General features: G+C 42.5%; 1 protein-coding gene across 1 annotated transcript in view; it reads right to left on the bottom strand.

Annotated features, from left to right (window-relative positions):
- The window catches only part of LOC136053955 (vasoactive intestinal polypeptide receptor), a 102,126-nt gene that overhangs the window by 66,652 nt on the left and 16,259 nt on the right, over nucleotides 1-19,215 (bottom strand). The window contains exon 2 of the mRNA XM_065744949.1: nucleotides 9-105. Within this exon, the coding sequence (XP_065601021.1) occupies nucleotides 9-105 (97 nt within the window). The remainder of the gene's footprint in view (nucleotides 1-8; nucleotides 106-19,215) is intronic.

The raw sequence follows: 19,215 nt of genomic DNA, 5'->3' as shown, positions 1-19,215 counted from the left end.
TCCCATACCTGAGGTCTGATTATCCTCAGCAATCTCTGCCAGGCACTGGCTGCGTTCCTCTTCAATCTCCAGCATGATGCTGCACTCTGGGCGTGTGCTGGATGCCTGCAAGAAGGCCAAGAGGAAAGAAGAGAGTGAGCAAAACCCATCTGTACTCGGGGATGCATTCCTGGGGATGCACAGCTAGCCAAGCAATCCCAGGTCACTGCGTGATGGGGATATGCATCCAGCATTTGTTTGGAGAATAAACCAGTACCTACGGGGAAAAAATAATAATAATAAAAAAGAAAAGCATTGTTCTGTGTGCCTATCATAAAAAAAAAATAAAAACAAAAAGGCTTTTGCTGATGATCAGGAGCAATCCTGCTTCTTTATCCTCTGGGAACCCTGCCTAACGCTGACAGCTATCTAGGGCAGGAAGATGGCAGCTTTAAAATTCATGCCAACAGCAGTGGGATCTGTGCTTACATACTTTATTCCCTCCTTTCACACATGGCCTGCCTCCTGGCTCATGCTAATTCAAAGCAAAACAAAACCCAAATCAAATAAGAACAAAGTCTCAGATGCAGATTAGGAGATCAAGGAGCTAAAAAGCAGGAAATTCACAATAAGAAGGCTTCATCCCCTCCCCACCCCACCCCAAGAGTTTTCCTCCCCACTTAGATCTGATTATATAGATATACTTATATATATATTTAATACATTGCTGTCTAAAATGTCCAGGTAATTATGGTCTCTTTACATCATGCGTTCTCAGTCACAAAGTATAGACCACAGCAATTGGCATCCAAAAAAGGAACCAAGAGCCAGACACCATCATGTTAATGTCACCCAGCATGGTCACGTGAATGTCACCAACCTGCTCCCAACTGGAGGGAATACCCCACCTGGCACAGGCTGCCCAGGGGGGTGATGGAGTCACTGCCCCTGGGCATTTTTGGGAATAGGGTATACGAGGCACTAAGGGACATAGTGGGCATGGAGGAGGTGGGTTGGGGGTTGGACTTGATCTCAGAGGTCTTTTCCAACCTGAATGATTCCATGACTTCACTGCTTGTATCTTCATAAGCTTCCCACCATGGCACGTGCTGCACATAATCCAACACAGATCCCAACCTCTCCCAAAGAGACAGCAAAGTACGTGGAGCTGGGGGATCTCTGCTCAGAAAACCAACTGCAAAGGGATGGTGAGACAGAAACGAAGTGGAGAAAGCAGCAGGCTTGGCTTGAGACTGTTAAATCACTGTGAAATGCAACGCAGGAGTGACCCTGAATCAGGTGAGCTTCAGGAACAGATGTGAGAGGCAAAGTTACAGCCTTTCTCCATTAAAATTCATTGATTCTGTGTTCACAGTTGGTGAATTCGGGGGGGGGGGGGAAATATTTTGGTAAAAAAAAAAACTCTTCATGTCTCTTTCCAAAATGAGAGCTACTTTTCTACTCATTCTACAGTCAGTGCTGTAAAACAGAAGACCCAGAAACCTGAATTAACAATGCTTTGATGCAATTTACCCTTTGGATTAAGATTATAACACGATCTAGCATATTGATTTATATTCTCACTATCTCTTATAAATCCAACCTACTCTCTTCCTTCCTCTAGTCCATATCTTGCTCAGATTACACTTTTCCTTAGGCTGAGAATGGGCTTTGATTAGCAGTACACAGACAATTATTATTGCTATGTGGCTTTCCAGTCCAATTCAAAGAAAAAACACAAACAACAACACGTTGAAGGAGACTGATTTGCAGTTGTTCTGGCTCTCAAATGCCTTTTTGTTGTTTTTGTTTCTTACCAGAGGGAAATAGCTCTGGGGAATTTTTATCTTAGCTCATCTGAAATACCGTAGGCTTATTTTGTTTTAATTTACAGTGCTCCTTGCCTTTTTATTTTAACTCCCTTTCTATATATAAAAGCACGAAGAGCTTGCTGTAAAAATAAAGACTGAAATGTTCTGCTTTCAAAACATTCTGACTTCTTTTTCCAAAGGAAAGTTAAAACTCTGCAGACTGAGCCTGTTGCCAGATTTCTCTCGCATTTATAAATCATTTGAGTTTTCGCTTTATAAATTAATTCACACAACTCTTGACTTTGATCAGGGTTGGCAACGTGCTACAACGCATTGTTACGAGTTTTTAGGCTGCAAATGTTCTGCTAACTACTTCACCACATCATCCCACCACGAAAAATGCCGGCCTAAATTGGTGGATTGCATACTTCCCCGGGGTCGCTCCGAAAGTAACGCCTCCTATTTATTTCCATGGAAATGGTAACCAGTACTAAGAGCACGATAACACTCTGTGTTAGAGCAAATTCTCTGCTGCAAAAGGCTCTTTTTCCATGCACTCACACCATTTGCTATGCATTTTTGCCAGCGATGATCAAGAGCCTGCATGCCATGCTCCGTGCCAGCAGAGGCGACCCATTGATGCTACTGTGAAACACACCACCCACTCCTCTCTGTGTTCACACCCTCTGTGGTCTCCCAAAAACCTTCAGCAACCATCAACGAACGTCACTGGGTGTCATTTTTAGTTCGTGAAGGAATTCAATGACATCCCTTTGATCTACACACATTTCCATGTCAGACACCACTCTGCGAGATTTTCACTCCACTGTCATCTGTTACACAGCAAGAAAATGGAATGAAATATTGGTGGGAAGGTTCAACCCTTACTGCCATCCCACAGACGTCTGACTCTGATGTCCTGGGCCAACATCTTAAGACAGGAAGGTTTCATAGATACATTAAGTTCTCTAAAACAGCATGATAACTCTTTTTTTTAAGACTATTTCACCATTACTTTCAGTGGGACTTATCTTCCCTCATTTTAATAGGATAAAAGCTGTGCATTTGGTATCAATTGATTTCTGCCATTCCTTCTAGTCCACAGAGAATTTGTATCAGCCCTGAAGGTTTTTATGTCCCTTGGCTGACTGAAGTTCAAACTAAAATACCCAATATTTAGGTGGGGAAGGTCAGTGATGTGTGAATTATTTAGTGTCTAAAAGACCTTAAACTGAATCATGAAGGTCAAACAGACTCACATTTGAAGCCTTCTTGTTTATGGCTTATTTTCTGCATTCACTAAATAAGGAAATAAATAATCCAAACAAGCAGAATCATAGAATCATAAAGGCTGGAAAAGACTTCTAAGATCCCAAAGTCCAATCCCAACCCATCCCAGCACATCCTAACCATGAACCTCAGTGCCACATCTCCACAGTTCTTGAACACATCCAGGGATGATGAGCCCCTCACTCCCAGGGCAGCCTATGCCACTGTCTGACTACTCCAGAGAATAAATTGTTCCTAATATCCAACCTGAACCTCTCCAGCACAACTTAAGGGCATTATGTCTCACTGTTAAATGCAGCCATCCCTCTCCTTCCTCCCCAGTGATAATATTAACAACCCTCCCATATCACTGCTGACATTGCCACAGGCTAAGAAAGACAGTAGAAAAAAAAAGATACCAGTTTTGAGGCATCGTTAGGAAAATGAAAAAGACTGATTTTTTTTGTTAGTAGCTCATCAGTTCTGTTGGCATGGTGGTGAACAGGACAACTAGCTCAGTCACCTCTATTTGTTTCCCAGTTGACAAAATGCTCACGACCCAACAGATCTCCCAAGAGCTGTGAGTCTAGTCTACCAAAGCACATCTTCCCTGGGATCAGAGGCTGAGTAACAATCCTTCCTTGGTGGGTTCCTCCCAGAAGGGAATGAAGGAGACATTATGGATAGCTTGGTATGAACTCACTTCATTGTTCCTCACTGTTTTTTATCTTCACTCTGGAAAAGGCAAGGATTGTGGAGATTGACCTCTTTCACACTGGTGGACAACTGGCTGCACAGAGATGGGGCTAATGACCACAGCAGTTCACATTCAAAAAGTACAGATAAAAGGAAAGCATGACCACAGCACTTAGTAGGTCACACTACCACCAGCTAGTGAACAATAATCCTTTTTCCTGGGTGTATCCACCATGGATGTGCAGCTAGCTCAAACTCAGTAAACCCCCACTCACTGAAAGCCCTTCTGGACTGAATGGGTAAAAACTGTGGTGGATTTGTCAAGGGCCACTTTTCCAGCACACGCTGAACAGAAAGACAAAGTTTTTTTTACTAGATGTGATTTCTTGCAGCCCCACTCTCCTGTGGAGTTATCCCCCAAAGTCTTTATTAATGAGAGTTTTCCTTCCTGCAGGATCCCAGCAATTTTTAGGGGATTACTGAACAGTTTGCTAATGCTAAGAAAGCCATTGTGTACACTCTTTAATTAAATACAAGTTGAAGGTTTGTCACAGAAGGAGAAGTTTTTGAAGGAGATGTTTGGTTTCATCTATGCTGTCCTTGACAGAGACTGATTAACCAGGGGGAAATTCTTTAAGGGTAGATAGGATTCTCAGGAAACAAACAAACAAACAAACAAAAAACCCACAACAGAAATATAGGCCCACAAAAAGTGACAAAAGACATCAGCACCTCCCTTCCTCCTAATCCTAGAACGTTTCTGCACCCATCTGGAGGCCCCAGCAGAGATGGAGAAAAGAACGACCACAGTGACAACACCATTTCAAGCCCAACAGGGGAGAAGTGGAACCGAGAAATCTACAGAAAATGGAACCATGTCCCTTGTCCCTTTTTGTGCAGCTCCTACAGTGACACGTGGGTGCATATCTCTTAGTTGTCCAAAGGAAGTTATGGGGACATCAGTTGCTGTGGTTTCTATAACACAAATTCACTGCTGTAAGCACCGTTGGGGATTCTCAATCCTTTTTTTTCATGTGGGTAGCAAAGGAAACAAAAGATTTTGGCAGGCAGGTCTTATTCCAAGCTTCAGAAACATAGCCCTGAAGGGGATGCTCTACCCATGCTCAAAGAAGAGCTCACCATTAGTGTCAGTCCAGATGCTTTCATTTACTCTTACTTTTTATAGGAATATAGGGTTGAAGAAATTTCTTATGCAATAATCTCTGCTTTGACTTCTTCCTTCAGCTGAACTTCATTCAGCTCTGCTTAAAAACTAGATTTTCAGTTTCTTCCTTTTGAACATCCTCATGAAAATATAGCACTGTTATTCATAACAAGCCTTTGAATGAGTCAAAAAAAAAAAAATACTGTGGTTCAAGTGGAAGAAAGGGCAGAGAGCAGAACCATAGAAATGCTACCAGAGGATTTCTATCTGTAGAGCTGGATAACCTAGTTATGAACACTGTCAAACCTAAAAGCTTCATGAGATCTGGCGGTCCATAGAGGGAAAAAGAAGTTTAAATTTATTTATAGAGTATTATAATTGTTTGCTCTTTCAAAGGATCTTTGTCTAAGAATCAGAAAGCACATGACGAATGTCATGACAACATGAGGAGATAGGTGGTAGATACCACTAATGTAGACAAACTGGGAGATAAGAACAAGATCAAAACATGCAATACGTCCTGCATGACCTTCATCGGGTCAATAAGGAAACTGTACTTTCAGAAGAACTTGCAAGAACAATTCAGTGTTTGCAAGCAATGCCACGCTGCACTTCTCTATGTCAACTCTTGTGAATAGTCTGCTCTGCAACCAGCCAGGGGTAGGGGACTCTCAGAGCAAGGGTAGAGGCACGGGTCCCTAGGAGACTTCCCCAAACAAAAGAGGGTCAGGCAAATACCCAAGTGTCCTCACTCTTTTCTACAGTTTACTGTTCAAACCACATCATTTTGTCCTTCTGCCAGACATAATAATGCCAATAACAGAAGTATCATCTGACAAGGAAAGCAGATGGGTTTTTCTTCCAGCTAAACTAAGCAGTTCCTATTGAACAAAGGCAACTTGGCCAAACCAATCCAGCAGCTTGGAGACAGGGAGACCTCATTTAGTCTTATTGTCTCCTCTCTGTGTGAGGGGTTGGAAGATCAAAGAAACATGAGCAGAGTGTTATGCAAAGAGCTGGAGAAACAGAAGGGAAGAAGCTGAGCAGCTGTATTAACTGTTTAGTGTCAAGCTTGTATGTCCCTCTCTTGGAAAGCAGAGCTGAATTGGATAAAGTGATCATTACTCTGGTGCATAATGACACAGCAACTAAATGAGAGAAAGCACTTGAGTAAATTCCCACTGCTGAGTAAGAGATAGTTCTGGTATCTGTGTAAAAATATTTAGCTTCTTACTTAAAATTATCATCTAGAATAGCTAAGCATGCATTTCCATCCCAGCAAGCTCAAATGAAGGATTTCAATTCAGGCTGTTGCAGAAATAGAAGCTTCAGTACTGAGATCAGTGGTGTTTGGATCTACCATTTGGGTACAACATAGAGCAGAGTTGTTAACATCTCTGCTATGGCTGTGAAAAAAAAACAAAAAAATAAAAAAGCAAGGGATGATTGAGATCTACATGGGCCTGTTTCACATTGATCCTACTTCTCCACCTGCAGAGAGATGCTGGCACTTGTAGAGCACGAGTCACTTCAAAATTAAGGAACTGTCTGAGATATGTTAGAGGAAATATAACCTACACTGCTTTGTACAGGGAGCTCAGGGAAAGTGTTTGAAGGGTGGATGCCTATACCTCAAATACCTAAAGATAAACGAGAAAACCCACAGACTCACCCCTAAACTGAATAATTACCTTGTGGACAGCCCCATCTTTTTGCAGTGCAGCCCAAGCATAGAAGAGAGATGATAACCATCAGAAGTTGAGGGAAAGATTAGTTAAGTGTTCTAATATGTTCACGGCTTGTGTTATTTTCAAGATAGATTGAATTGGAAATGCTGTTGTACAAAACCAGGTACTTGTCTTCATAAGAATGTGCAGGTACCTATTAATCTTCTCCCCAGTTGCCACCCACCCAGCACTGAGTCATCTCCCCAGTAGCCACCTCTTGCCTGCCGTGCACAGTCCTCAACTTAACAGCAAGTTCAGAAGAAACTGGAAAAACCTGAGGGGGTGCCTCACCAAAACTCTCAAATTGCTTGTGCCCTGGCTACCAGGTATTTCACCTGGCTACCAGGTCCCCCGGCCACAGCATCAAAGAATAGTTGGATTGAACTCCCATCTGCTTAGATGCCGCCCCCCAACATCTTAAAAATTTGGATGGGAGTGGAGAACAGTAGGGAATCCCAAATCCAGAGCAATGAAGACTGGCAGTTTGAGCAACACTTGGGGAGTTCACGGGCAGCTAAGTGAACAGATCAGTGTGGAGGCTGTGACAGCAGAGCTCAATCAAAGCACAGTAAAGCTCCTGTGGTTTCCTCCCTCTATTTCATGCTCTCAATCAGGTCCTGGACTGTTCTCACTACCCGGGACTTGGGTATAACTGTAGACAAACAGGACCCCTGCAAGCTTGGCTGGTGGATGTTATTTATAACCAAGGAGCTGGATGAAGAAATCTGTACTTACTCTAGTTCTCAGGCATACTGTGATGTTCTGGTTTGAGGAACCATAGTTTCAGCTAAAAATGGTGCAATGCCCTTTAACTTTTAAGGGAACTGAAAGCTTTAAAAAAGCCCAGAAATATGGCATTAATCCATTGTTATGGTGCCAACAGTAAAGCATAGGATGGTGTGACTAACATACACGTGCCCATAGTTTGTGCTGGAAATCCTCAGTGTTGCAATAAGCAGATGCTAGAGCTCTCTGGGAAGGGCATAATTCTCATGTACAGCTTCACTGTGCAAGTTCATCTGGGGAAGGACTGTGAACATCCCAGGCATGGCCTTTCCTAGGCAGAGTAGGCACTCTGAAGCTCAGTGACATATAGAAGGGTGGATGAAAGAGGATTTATGGCATTTATTGGGGCATACATAGTGTCAGCATCTCCAGCTGAACAGCTGAAACAGAACACACAGCAAGGCTGCTATGACGAGTCTGCATCTCAACTATTTAACTTCTGCTGAGGAACACAGCTGAGTGTCAAGTGAAACAGATGAGCAAAGTGAAGTGTCGGGTGCTAGAAATATCTAGATCACGAATCAAAGCAAACCACACTGGCATCTTTCACAATTTAGAATCACAGAATTACCAAGTTTGGAGAAGACCTCCAAGATCATCCAGTCCAACTGTCCAATTACCACCAATATTTGCAAATAGCTAAGCTTGAACAGAAGAAGGTTTATCAATGGAAATGAGGATCTCAGCCTCTTTCTTCCATGACTCACTCTACCAGCATGGTCGTGATCTATAGCTTCTCATTGTGCCTGATGCAAAGTCAACTTGAAGTTGTTTTCCACCACACGACCATATCATTATCAACTGGCTATTCAGATAGATAATGAATTCTACTCAACTGCATGGGGCATTTCCTTTTGTCACTCCTTACCGGATAACAGCACAAGATGGGGAAAAGTGCTCCAAGGGAAAATGCTTCTGCTTTGTTTATGTAAAAGAGATAGCACATGAGGGCACAGAAAGAGATGCAAGTGCTCAGATGGCAAAGCTGAACCTTAGCTGCACAGTAATCACCAGACCATTCACAGGAGATGCCAGTGCTTGTGGATCTCTAAATGATTTTATGGAAGTAGTAGCTTCTTTTGACAGGTGGGGAAACTGGGGCAGAAAGTCCAGGGTTATCCAGCAACCGACAGCTAAAACAAATAAAAAATCCACCAGCCAACATCAGATGACTCAATTTAAGTATCAGATGGCTCATTTTAGACCAGGTTTGTCATATGCCAACATATGCTACATCCACCTCAGTCTGAGGAGCAGTCCCACTTTGTGTGAAATACTTAAATGTTCTCCTCAACACAGCCTGGTCAGCCAGCAAAGAGCTAACAGAGAAAACTTGGGTAGGAAAAAAAAATTGGAAGAGGGGTCAGCCTTTGTTCCATGACCAAGAGAAAGACTTCAATTATCATACTAAGAATGTTGGGTTTGTGGGAAATAATAGATCATAAGGAAGATAAGAGCTGAGATAGATGAGGTGTGGTCAGGATACCTGGGAGGAAGGGCTAATGGCACTGGAAAGAAAACTGTTTAGATAGATAAAGAATTAAAAAAACCCAAGCATCCAAACACTTTCAGTTCTTGTTGTCAGGACCAACTCAGTTAAGCAGAAAACGTCTTTCAGTGATATGAAAACAACAACAGGAGGGGGAAAAGGAGATTACTATGGAAAGAGCTGAAATTAAAGACAAAACTAAATATAGTGCTCAAAAAATTAGTCGCATGCAGTTCATCCTGTTCCCTCTGGGCCTTCTGTTCACTGGCTTCCTCCAACGATTCTGAAGTAAAAAATAGAATTTTGCTAATAGAAGGCAGAATAGTTTGCATGTGGGGAAAAAGTCCTAACGTGAATAACTGAAGAACAGTTATTGTGAAGGCAAATGAGGGTACAAAAGCATTATATATGAGGTGAAAGCCCTCAGAACAATGTGCTCAGATTGGGTTGTGAGAGTGGTACCATCTGGATAAAAGTCAGCCAAGGTAATGCTCTTTTATATGTAAGAGGGAGAGGAAAAATAGATCCAGACACCTATCAGCAAGTTAATCTGAGCACAGAAGTACACATGATGTTTGAACACTTCTTGAAGGGAACAGGAATTGCAAGTGCGGTGGCAAACAGAGGTTTGGATCAAATATAACATGTGGTTTATCAAAAGCAAATCAAGGCAATGTAACTGATAGCCTTTTTTGTTGAGGTCCCTGCATGTTTTGGGCCACAAGAAATTTGGAAGGCCAAACCTTTCCTAACTTCAGTACACAGGCTAATAGCATGCCAGAAGGAAATGATTGCCTTAACTACGGGTACAGGGATTCATACAACTGTAAGGCATTTGCTGAACATCCTTGCAGAAGATGGAGCATCCTCCTTGGCTGCCACAGTGAGAGAAGGGAAGTGCAGAATAATACATCCCACACATGCACACCCCTGCAAATGGCCAACACAGATTTGCCTACAACTGGAAATGGAGACAGGGACCCTGAGAAAGGAAGGATGATTTAAAGAACGACTCCGACTCAGCCATACCAGGAACTCCCCCCAGGAAAGCAATATCATCAGCATGAACTACAATAATATGGTTTAAAAACAAGGTTGAGTGGGAGCACAGTAAAGGAAATCATAAATAAAGACAGCCTTGCAACACAGATTCAAGAAAGTGACGACGAGACAGGATTAATTAACTCATTCACAGCCACAAAGCCAGTAAAAGCCTGGATTTTCTTTCATTTTCCATGCTCTGGCAGCACCTGTCTGCTCTGCAACTTCTTATCCAGAACCTGATTGTTCCTGGCTTCTTTCCAACATCCCTTGACACTGAGTGCTCAGCCACATCTAATCAAAAGACAGAAGATATGAGATGCGTGCCCCAGAATCTGCAGTTCTGCAGATCGGTTGCATTCATGCTGGTTAGCCAAGGCAGGGAAAGAAAACAAAAACAAAGAAACAGCAACTAAAACCAACTTTCATACTGAGTAAGAATGTATGAAAGCAAGCTATATATATGCATATGTATATATATATATATGTGCTGATTTTCTACATCATCATCAAGCATTGAAACTGAAGTAGATGAGAGGGAAGCAGTAGTATCTGGCCCAGGCAGAAGCCAGAAAAGCACAGTCTGGTCAAACTCTTGGTCAGCCTCCAATTCCTCCAGCAAAGTCTTGAAAACCACAATCTTTCTAGGTGCACAATCCTCATAGTGTAGAAATCTTTGCAAAAGTTCTTTGAGCATCTTCTAGATTCCATCCCAAGGACAACTTGAACACAAAGAGGAGCTTTACCATTGAATTTTACGTAGCAAAGCATCATCTGTAAAAATAACAACAAGGAATCTGCTTTGGGAGTGTGTATTTTAAGACACAAACATCAGCTAAAGAGATTTTACTGGCTTAAAAACAGTCAGAATTTCACCCCAAGTTTCCAGGTCACTGGCATAGCACAGACACTGCCTAGCTGACTCAGCAAACATCAAGAACATTACAAGAGTGATCCAAGGCCTGGAAAATCCATCTGCCATTGCAAAACTAAAACATTCCAGCTAGAAACTTACCTAGGGGGAAAAATGAAGTCTAGTTAATCAGAACCCGAAAGTGCCTAAAGTGTAAGATGATTTCCTACCCAGGATAGCTATTTAATGTGAAGAAAAAGCTTAACAAATTCCTGCGACTGAACTCACTAATGAGACAAATGTGGATTAGAAGGTAAAGCACTGCTTGAGAATGGCTTAACATTGCCTGGCATGACTTACTGGAAGCATCTTCCCAGAGTGCCTTTTCAAACCAGCTGGGTTTGTTGGTACTGCTGTTCAAAAGCAGAAAGCGATGGTCAGCACTGTGGTCAAAACTGGATTTCACACAGCCTACTGAGTGTACTTTAACTCAAATATTACCTTCAAGTTATGCCAGTTTAAATGAAAGGGATGGTCAGTTTAGGTAAAGCTGAATCCGTATTCACCTACATAGAAACTCTCACATGTTTATCTCACATTTATTTCCTTCATGTAGGTGGTTATGTTCCTTGCTCTAAAAGTGACATTCCAGTCAAATCCCTGCTCCCAAACTGAAGATCCGTGGATTTCTATTTGAAAACTGTGGTTACACAATGATCCCAAGCTGGCCAAGAGGAAAGGGAACAGGTGCAATTTTAGGGGTTCTCCTTTTAACCGTTTAGCCATCACATTCACAGATATAGGGCAAAAAAGAAAAACAAACATAAGCACAGTCCTCAACAGATGAACTACTCTATGCCCATGTAAAAAGTCCCAGGAGTGGCTCCTGACAAACTTCTGTCCCATCTTCTCCCAGTGACAGAGACTTCATAGAGTTATTATTGCCCTAATTGATTCCTGGGCTTTGCTAGAACATCATTCAGCTCGGTGACTGCAAATTAGGAAGAAATTTAATTTTCTAGTTCTCTCTAGACTGGTTATGGGCAGTAGATATTACCTTTTTTCTTATTCTGCGCATCAGAGATCAGCACCAGCCCCGTTGTAGGCCATCACAAGGCCTCCCCTCAACCTCTTCTCTGTGCTGATCAAACCAAGTATGCATCTGTATGGTAATACGCATTTGAATCTCATCCTTGGACCATTTATAAAGACAATGAAGAGAGTGAGACAAAACAGAGGCCTGGGGAACCCCAACAGTGGCTGGCCACCAGTCTGGTGTAACCTCATTTACCATCAACCTTGGTGCACAACCTGTCAGCCAGCTGCTCACCATCATTCTAGGCACTTGTCTTCTATATGTAGGAATTTTATCTAGAACAGAACAATACTGTAAGGAACAGTACCAAAAGCTTTGCTGAAATTCAAAAAGATTATGCTGACTGGCTTCCCTCGGTCAACTTTGCTGGTAACCTTGCCATAAATGGAAATTAAGTTATTCAACAGGACTTTCCTTGTGAACTTATACATAAAGATAAGTTGTAATTTTTTTCACCTATTTTTTTTTGTTGTTTTCTTTTCCAGAACAAACACCCCTTGTTCTTTCACTTCTTTCCTCCTAAAGTGTTGTTTTGACCTTGCATCAGTCTTCTGGCCCTGTCTGAATTCTCTCCAGTGTGGTCCCGGGCTTTTACCCAAAAATGGATGCATCTGATTCAGTTAAAAGACTAAGAGGGATGACTTGCCTTTTCTTTTAACCATAACAAAAGTTTGTTTCCAGCTTGTTATTATTTATGCTACTTACAGCATAATCAGAAGCCAAACAAAAGATGGGCTACCTACACGTTTAGCACCCACTCTGAATGTTATGGGCTGAAAATAGAGGAACATATGCAAAAAAAAAAAGACAGAGAGATTTGGATTTTGCAGGTGAAAATCATAAAGTTGAGGGAGCCAAGATGCTTCATTAGGAGCAGGAACCAAATGCAACTCCTTCAGATCCCTTATCCAAGTTTTTGATTCTGGTAACTTCAGCATGATCGGTGAATGCAACAACCCAATGAACTTTAAGTTGCACAGACTTATTTACATCTGAATAGGAAAAACAAACATCCAGCAATGAACACCGTTTCAGAGGGGCAGCAGAAAAGCCATCAGAACAGGGCAAACTCTTTGGTACTGTCAGACTCCCTAAGTTCCATTACATGTTACAGTATTGCCTGGATAGATATGTTCACTCTGAAAAAGAAGGGTAAAAGCACAACACCCTGCAAAAGCAACAGCTCTTAAAGGAATCAACAAGGCATTTTTGGACAGTTAACATTTCCACATGTTAGTTTATCTCAATTTATAAAGCCCAGCAGCTCACATGCGCATGCATTGACCTCACTCAGAGTTCCCCAGGTTGGCAGAGTTCATAGCACACCTGAGACTTTCCTTATTATCAACCAGGACTGAATCGCCTTCAAGTTTAAATTAACACTGAAAGAACTGAGGCAACCAGGGGAATGATTCTTCAGAGGAGACACCTCTATCTGCTGTGGTTTTACCCTTCTTCCAGGGTCTGTATGAATGACCAGGACCACACAGTCTACAGATCTTTACATCACCATCCACATCTGAACCTCTCTGTTGGGATAAACACCATCTGGATAAGGAGGGCACTCACTACATCAGTGATCTCAAAAGCATTCATTTCCACCCTGGCTTGGGTCTGTGATTTCAGCATCTCTGAGTGAGTTGGGCAGGTCTCCAGAGCTGGACAAGACCTCCTTGGAGCAGCCACAGTGCACCTACAGCCCCCAGGATACCACACACCCTTGCTCAAACACATGTGCTCACCAGGTTAGTGATAGCTCCTGCTGACACTCATGGAGATCAAACCCTATTTCCTCTTCCCAGATTGTTGACAGCTCCTCCAAGCATCTGAACCCACCTGAGACACTGCAGCTCCTTGCTCAGCATCCCTGATAAAACACAACCATCTGCTGCAGCCCTTTTAGATCATTTGTGATCCACAATATTCCTTCACCTTTCTGCCTGTGACAACTTCACATTAGCAACGTCTTGCTGAGAAACTTCACAGCAATTAAGGAAAGACCTATGCTTGCAATCCCCAGCCAACACCAATATCTTGTTAGGGTATTAATTCAAGATGCTGCTGTAAAAATGTCATCCGTTAAACCATCCGTATCCACTTTCTGTTTCTCTAACAAGTCCAGCCAAGTGTATCTATAAATCTTATGGCTTCAAGAAGCTCTAGACATAGGCAGAGATGAAACTGTATAAGCAGGTTTAAAAGAACCCTGTTAAAAATCCATCTGCAATAGCTCGAGCTGCCATCAACATTTCCAAACACAAAATACCTTATGGGGAAATAAGCACACACACAAAAAAAGATAAGCCTTCTTAAAACGATTAAGGTATAGCAGTAAAAAATAAAAATGGAAACAAATCTAGTCCCATCTTGGCTGCAACATAAACTCCTGGAAGTCACAGGCTTCCCACCGAAGGCATTCACCACAGTAACAATTCAAGCATGGACACACAACAAATGTATTCCAAGAATTCTCTGAAAACATTAACTCACAAAACCCAGCCAAGTATTTAAGCTTGCCATCCAAGTCATATGAACAGGAACATACTCTATAAACACAGATGTATCTCTAGAAACAATGACACATAGCAGGAGATCCCTGTTTGTATGCATTGGTTTTTTTGTTTGTTTGTTTGGTGGTTTTTACCTACTGAGCACTGATTTTAAAATTAGGCATGCTTCTTTTTCTTCTCTGGTATTATTAATTGCACTACCCATAACATTGTTAATGAAACAGCACTTCAGTTGTTCATAGCAGTGCCCAAATGGAATTAATAAAGCTCCCCTCTCTCAGATCATCTCTATGAAATATGGGAAATTTCACTGCACAGATTACAATCACAGGGGTTGGATGGGAGCTCAAGAGATCGTTGAGCCCAACTCCCTGCTAAAGCAGGTACCCTGCAATGGGTTGCACAGGTAGGCATCCAGATGGGTCTTGAACATCTCCATAGGAGACTCCACCATCTCTCTGGGCAACTTGTTCCAGTGCTCTGTCACCCACACCACAATAAAGATCTTCTACATATCTGTACATAACATCCTACATTCAAATTCTAGGCCATTAGTCCTTATCCTGCTGCTGCAAACCATCAAGAGCCTGGCTTCACCCATTTGCTTCCCACCTCCCTTTAGATATTTCTAAACACGTATCAGATCCCCAACAATGTTTATCAAAAGCTGAGCTTCAAGGGAACAGTTGTGGCAAAGGGATCATTGCATTTATATGCTCTTCCCTGACAGTTCTTTGGACCTTCTCTGGGGACTTGTGTCACACTTTCAGAAGGATCCCATTAAGATGCTGTTATCTTTTTCCCAACTCCAACTGCGGATCCATTTTTACCAGAAAGCAACTGAGCATGTTGTGATATCCCATTAAAACTTCCCCATCCTCTCCTAGATTATGCTCTGCCATCACTCCTTCTGTGACCTGTGTCCCTTAACTGCCACATGAGCCTTCTCCTCTTGGCAGCCAGGCCCCAGCCTGATCATGGGGTACATCCTTCACCACGTGCCCACTGCCTGCCCCACTGGCACACTGTGCTGCAAGGTAGGTCATAGTTCCCCTGGAGAGATGGACTGGGAGGACGGAAGGTAAGGAGTCAAGCCAAGTGCAATTTCCCAGTCCAAATTATTGACTTTGAGAAAGAGCTTTTCTCCTAGTTGAACTGAGATTAAAAAGGGCAATCAGAAGTGAAAAAATAAGTAATTAACAAACAGCTGAAATCCATCGACATTTACTAAACGGAAGGAAAACACAGATGAATAAATATAGATGATGTGTTCTGAAGCTTAGAAAGACTTTGAGACATCAGGAGAAATCTACTGCTGGTAGCAATAAGAATTTAACGAGAAGTAATAATTTCCAGGTTTCCTCCTTCTGCTAAATGCATTACAACGCACAAAGTTTTACAGACAGCACAGTCCAGTAGAGGAAAGTTCAGTGTGTGATTTTGCTCTGTATTTGGAAAGCAGCAGGGCAACGTGCATGTATCTGATTATGATGAAGGAGCTCTTTCCAGTCCATTAGTAACAAAGGTGGATATTAAACAACATCTACCTGGCATAAACATTTTAAATCAGAGGGCACGGATAACTTGCGTGTTAAGAGCACTTTGGACTCTTGAATACAGCCAAAGGTCTATTTGAACACAGGCAAATGCAAAGTAAAGAAATAAATAAATAGAAGCTGAGCTCAAGGGAAAAAAAGCAAATTCAGCACAGACGTCCTGCACGGCAGCCTGAATTTCTAAAGTAGTGATGTGGCAGAGGATATGGGAATTAGAAAGCATAAATAATTCAGTGTGATCTCACGACATGTGCAGCCAGGAAGGGGCTAACAGCTGCTCACTGTATAAACCGAAGAGCAAGGAAGAAAAGGAATAAGTGTTGGGATCTGTACTGCGATGCCAACTTCAGGCATTGTGAAAGAGAAAGGAAGACCAAGACAAAAGGGGCCATCAAAGCAATTATTGGAGCTTTAATCCCTTCTGAAGCAACACCCGGATGCCCTCACTATAGGTTTATACCAGGGGACTCTGAACATCTATATTAAGGTAACTGGATACCTTCAAACTTGCACTTTGCCACAAGGGGATTCAATCTAGCAAAGAAAGAAACAGTGACACGCAAAGTGGAAATTTAGGCAAACTGAGAACTCTCTCTAGGGTGTCTAGATGAGTAGCTAGGGCAAGGGGCAATGGATGTGATGATTTGCACTCCTGAGCGCAAAGTGCGAGTTATGCTTTTATTGGAAACAGCTTTTTAGACTCAGTTTACTCAAGGCAAATTATGAAAACTGGTTGCTTTCGATAAGTAGCCAAATAAAATAATCTATCCTCTCCGTCAGGAATTACTCTGATCTTAACACAGTTGCAAGCACACAGGCTTGCTGGAGGTTTGATGTCTAATCTTAGCCTGAGATCATTATATTCCAGTTGGATTTCCCCAAGTGCCTGCTGGCCTCTAATCGTGGGAGTCCTCTTGCTCTTGCTGCTGGATGGTTGGAAACAAATGCACTCACACAATGCAACTCTGTTCTCAATGAATTTCTGAACTTCAAGAAGAGATGTCCTCAACTTTACGGCCACTCTGTTTTGACTCATTGGTAGAAAAAATGACTGAGGTGTAAATATGGAAAACATAAAACAAGGAGAGGCAAAGCAAGCCAAGCTGATGCTTCTGCAGTCATAGAATCATGAAGGCTGGAAATGCCTCTAAGATCACATGGTCCAACCCCAGCTTGTCCCTGTTGTGCCCACTGAACCACATCCTTCAGTGCCACATATCCACAGTTCTTGAACACGTCCAGGGACAGCGACTTCACCACCATCTTGGACAGCCTGTTCCAGTGCCCATGCACTGAAATTGTTCCTAACGTTCATCCCAAAGCACTGGGTGCTGCCAATCCTCAACGTTTCACTTGGAGTATTGCAATATTTGTCCTTCATCCTACAGTGCATCCCAGGCTGCAGTTTACTAATAATCCTGAGAGCACAGAAAATCATACAATCACCATGGTTAGAAAAGACATCCAAGATCATCCAGTCCAACTGTCCACCTACCACCGATACTTCCCCACTAAACCATGTCCTTTAGTACAACATCTAAAGGAAAGACAGTGGCATTTTGCAATCCAGAAAACAAGTCAATGAGAAATTCAGGTCTCATCAGATTATCAGAACCGTTTCATGATTTTTATTGCTGTTTCTGCTTTTTTATCTCTCGTCTTTGCCAAAAGGGACTGACAGCTATCAGTATTTCACAGAGTAGACTGGCAATGCTGAGCTGGTCACTGTACATAGAGACAGAATTCACTTGCCTCGAGTTTGATATTCAGTGCAGCACAGCTGGAAAGACATGTGAGCTAGCCAGTAAGAAGAAGGGCATATGTAAGAAACCTATGCCCTCTTCACAGGTTCATGGGAATCCTAGGCTATCTCAATTGGCTAAAAAAACCTATCAGGAGCAGTTACATAACACCCAAAGCTCCAGTGACTATTATAAAATAACTGGACATTTTAATTTGCAAATCAATCCCACTATCTTAATGGCATTTTAAAAGGTCTCCATCCAGGTCTTACTGAAGGATGAAGGATGCTGGGTGTCTTGCTGACACTGCTTCTCAAACAGCCTTTTTCTCTTTCCTCCTTATAGGAGAAATGAATCCAACCCAAAAGGAAAGACGAGATGCTGGTTTTATTTTTCTTTGCTCTCTGCCTGTCTTCCAAGCAGTGACATCCATGTCACCAGTTCTGGGTTTGCAGAACCCTGCAGCCCAGGTCTGGAGTACTTGGCCAAGGATACAATGAACTCTGGCTGCGTCGGACAATTACAAAGTACTTGGATGTACTTCACCTAACAAAAACAAATGGATTGTGCAATTACTGGGGCTGCAGATACGCTGTGGGACAGTGTTTCAACCCACTCGCTATCACAGATTCCCAGTCCACGTAGAGGAGGGCTGCAATGCACATTGCTTATCAGACTCAACTGACTGCTTATCTGAGAGCAGGGACCCAGAACACAACAGCAGTGCTGGGATTTCACAATTCAATTGCTTTTTGCTTCCTGTGTAGAACGTAACCTTTTCCCCAAGGCTTAGCTGCTGTCAGAGCCAAAAAAAAACACATCTTGGTGGCACAAGTGTCATTGCAGCCATGGCACAAGTTGATCCACTGAGGGAAGCACTTCCAGACAACCTAGCAAAGCTTGCTGGCAGCAGGTGCCAGACTTGAGAAGGACAGCAATCCCTTCCCAGCCAACCCACTTACTGAGTATTTAAAAAGGATATTCTGCTCAGCAGCTCTGCCTGCACACGACAATGAGAAATTGTATTAACCATCACCAACTCTCGCCATTAACTTCTCTTAACTGGGTTTCCTGCCCAAGAGGATTGGTTCCTACCCAGAACACCTCAGCCCTGCAGACATTACCAAGAACTGCTCTTTGCAGATGAGAATTTAAGGCATTTTGACACAGCACAAAGCTAGAGTGCTTTTAAAACTCAGCAGAACTGGCACTGTGATATGGCTGTGCCTTGTACACCCCTCACAGGTTCACCAAACTATGAGCATTTCTGAGAGGAACTGGCTTCTTCAAGCATGGAAATGCAGCTTTATGTCTTCATTTGATTCCTACATTGCCAGCCTGAAAAATCAAGGGATTCATACTGAAGGCACAGCAGTGGGATGGGGTGACAAAAGATGGAAAATACAAGAAAACCTAAAATCAACTGTTAGTGCCTTATTGCCAGGCATGTATTTTAACATAAATCCTTCTATTCCAGGATCAAAACCACATTTAC

The sequence above is a fragment of the Cyrtonyx montezumae genome, unplaced genomic scaffold, assembly GCF_038088225.1.
Source record: "Cyrtonyx montezumae isolate F1298 unplaced genomic scaffold, pur_monq_1.0 scaffold_32, whole genome shotgun sequence".
In the NCBI taxonomy this organism is placed as follows: domain Eukaryota; kingdom Metazoa; phylum Chordata; class Aves; order Galliformes; family Odontophoridae; genus Cyrtonyx; species Cyrtonyx montezumae.
The sequence above is the reverse complement of the archived record's forward strand: the minus strand, read 5'-3'. Positions and strand labels throughout refer to the sequence as shown.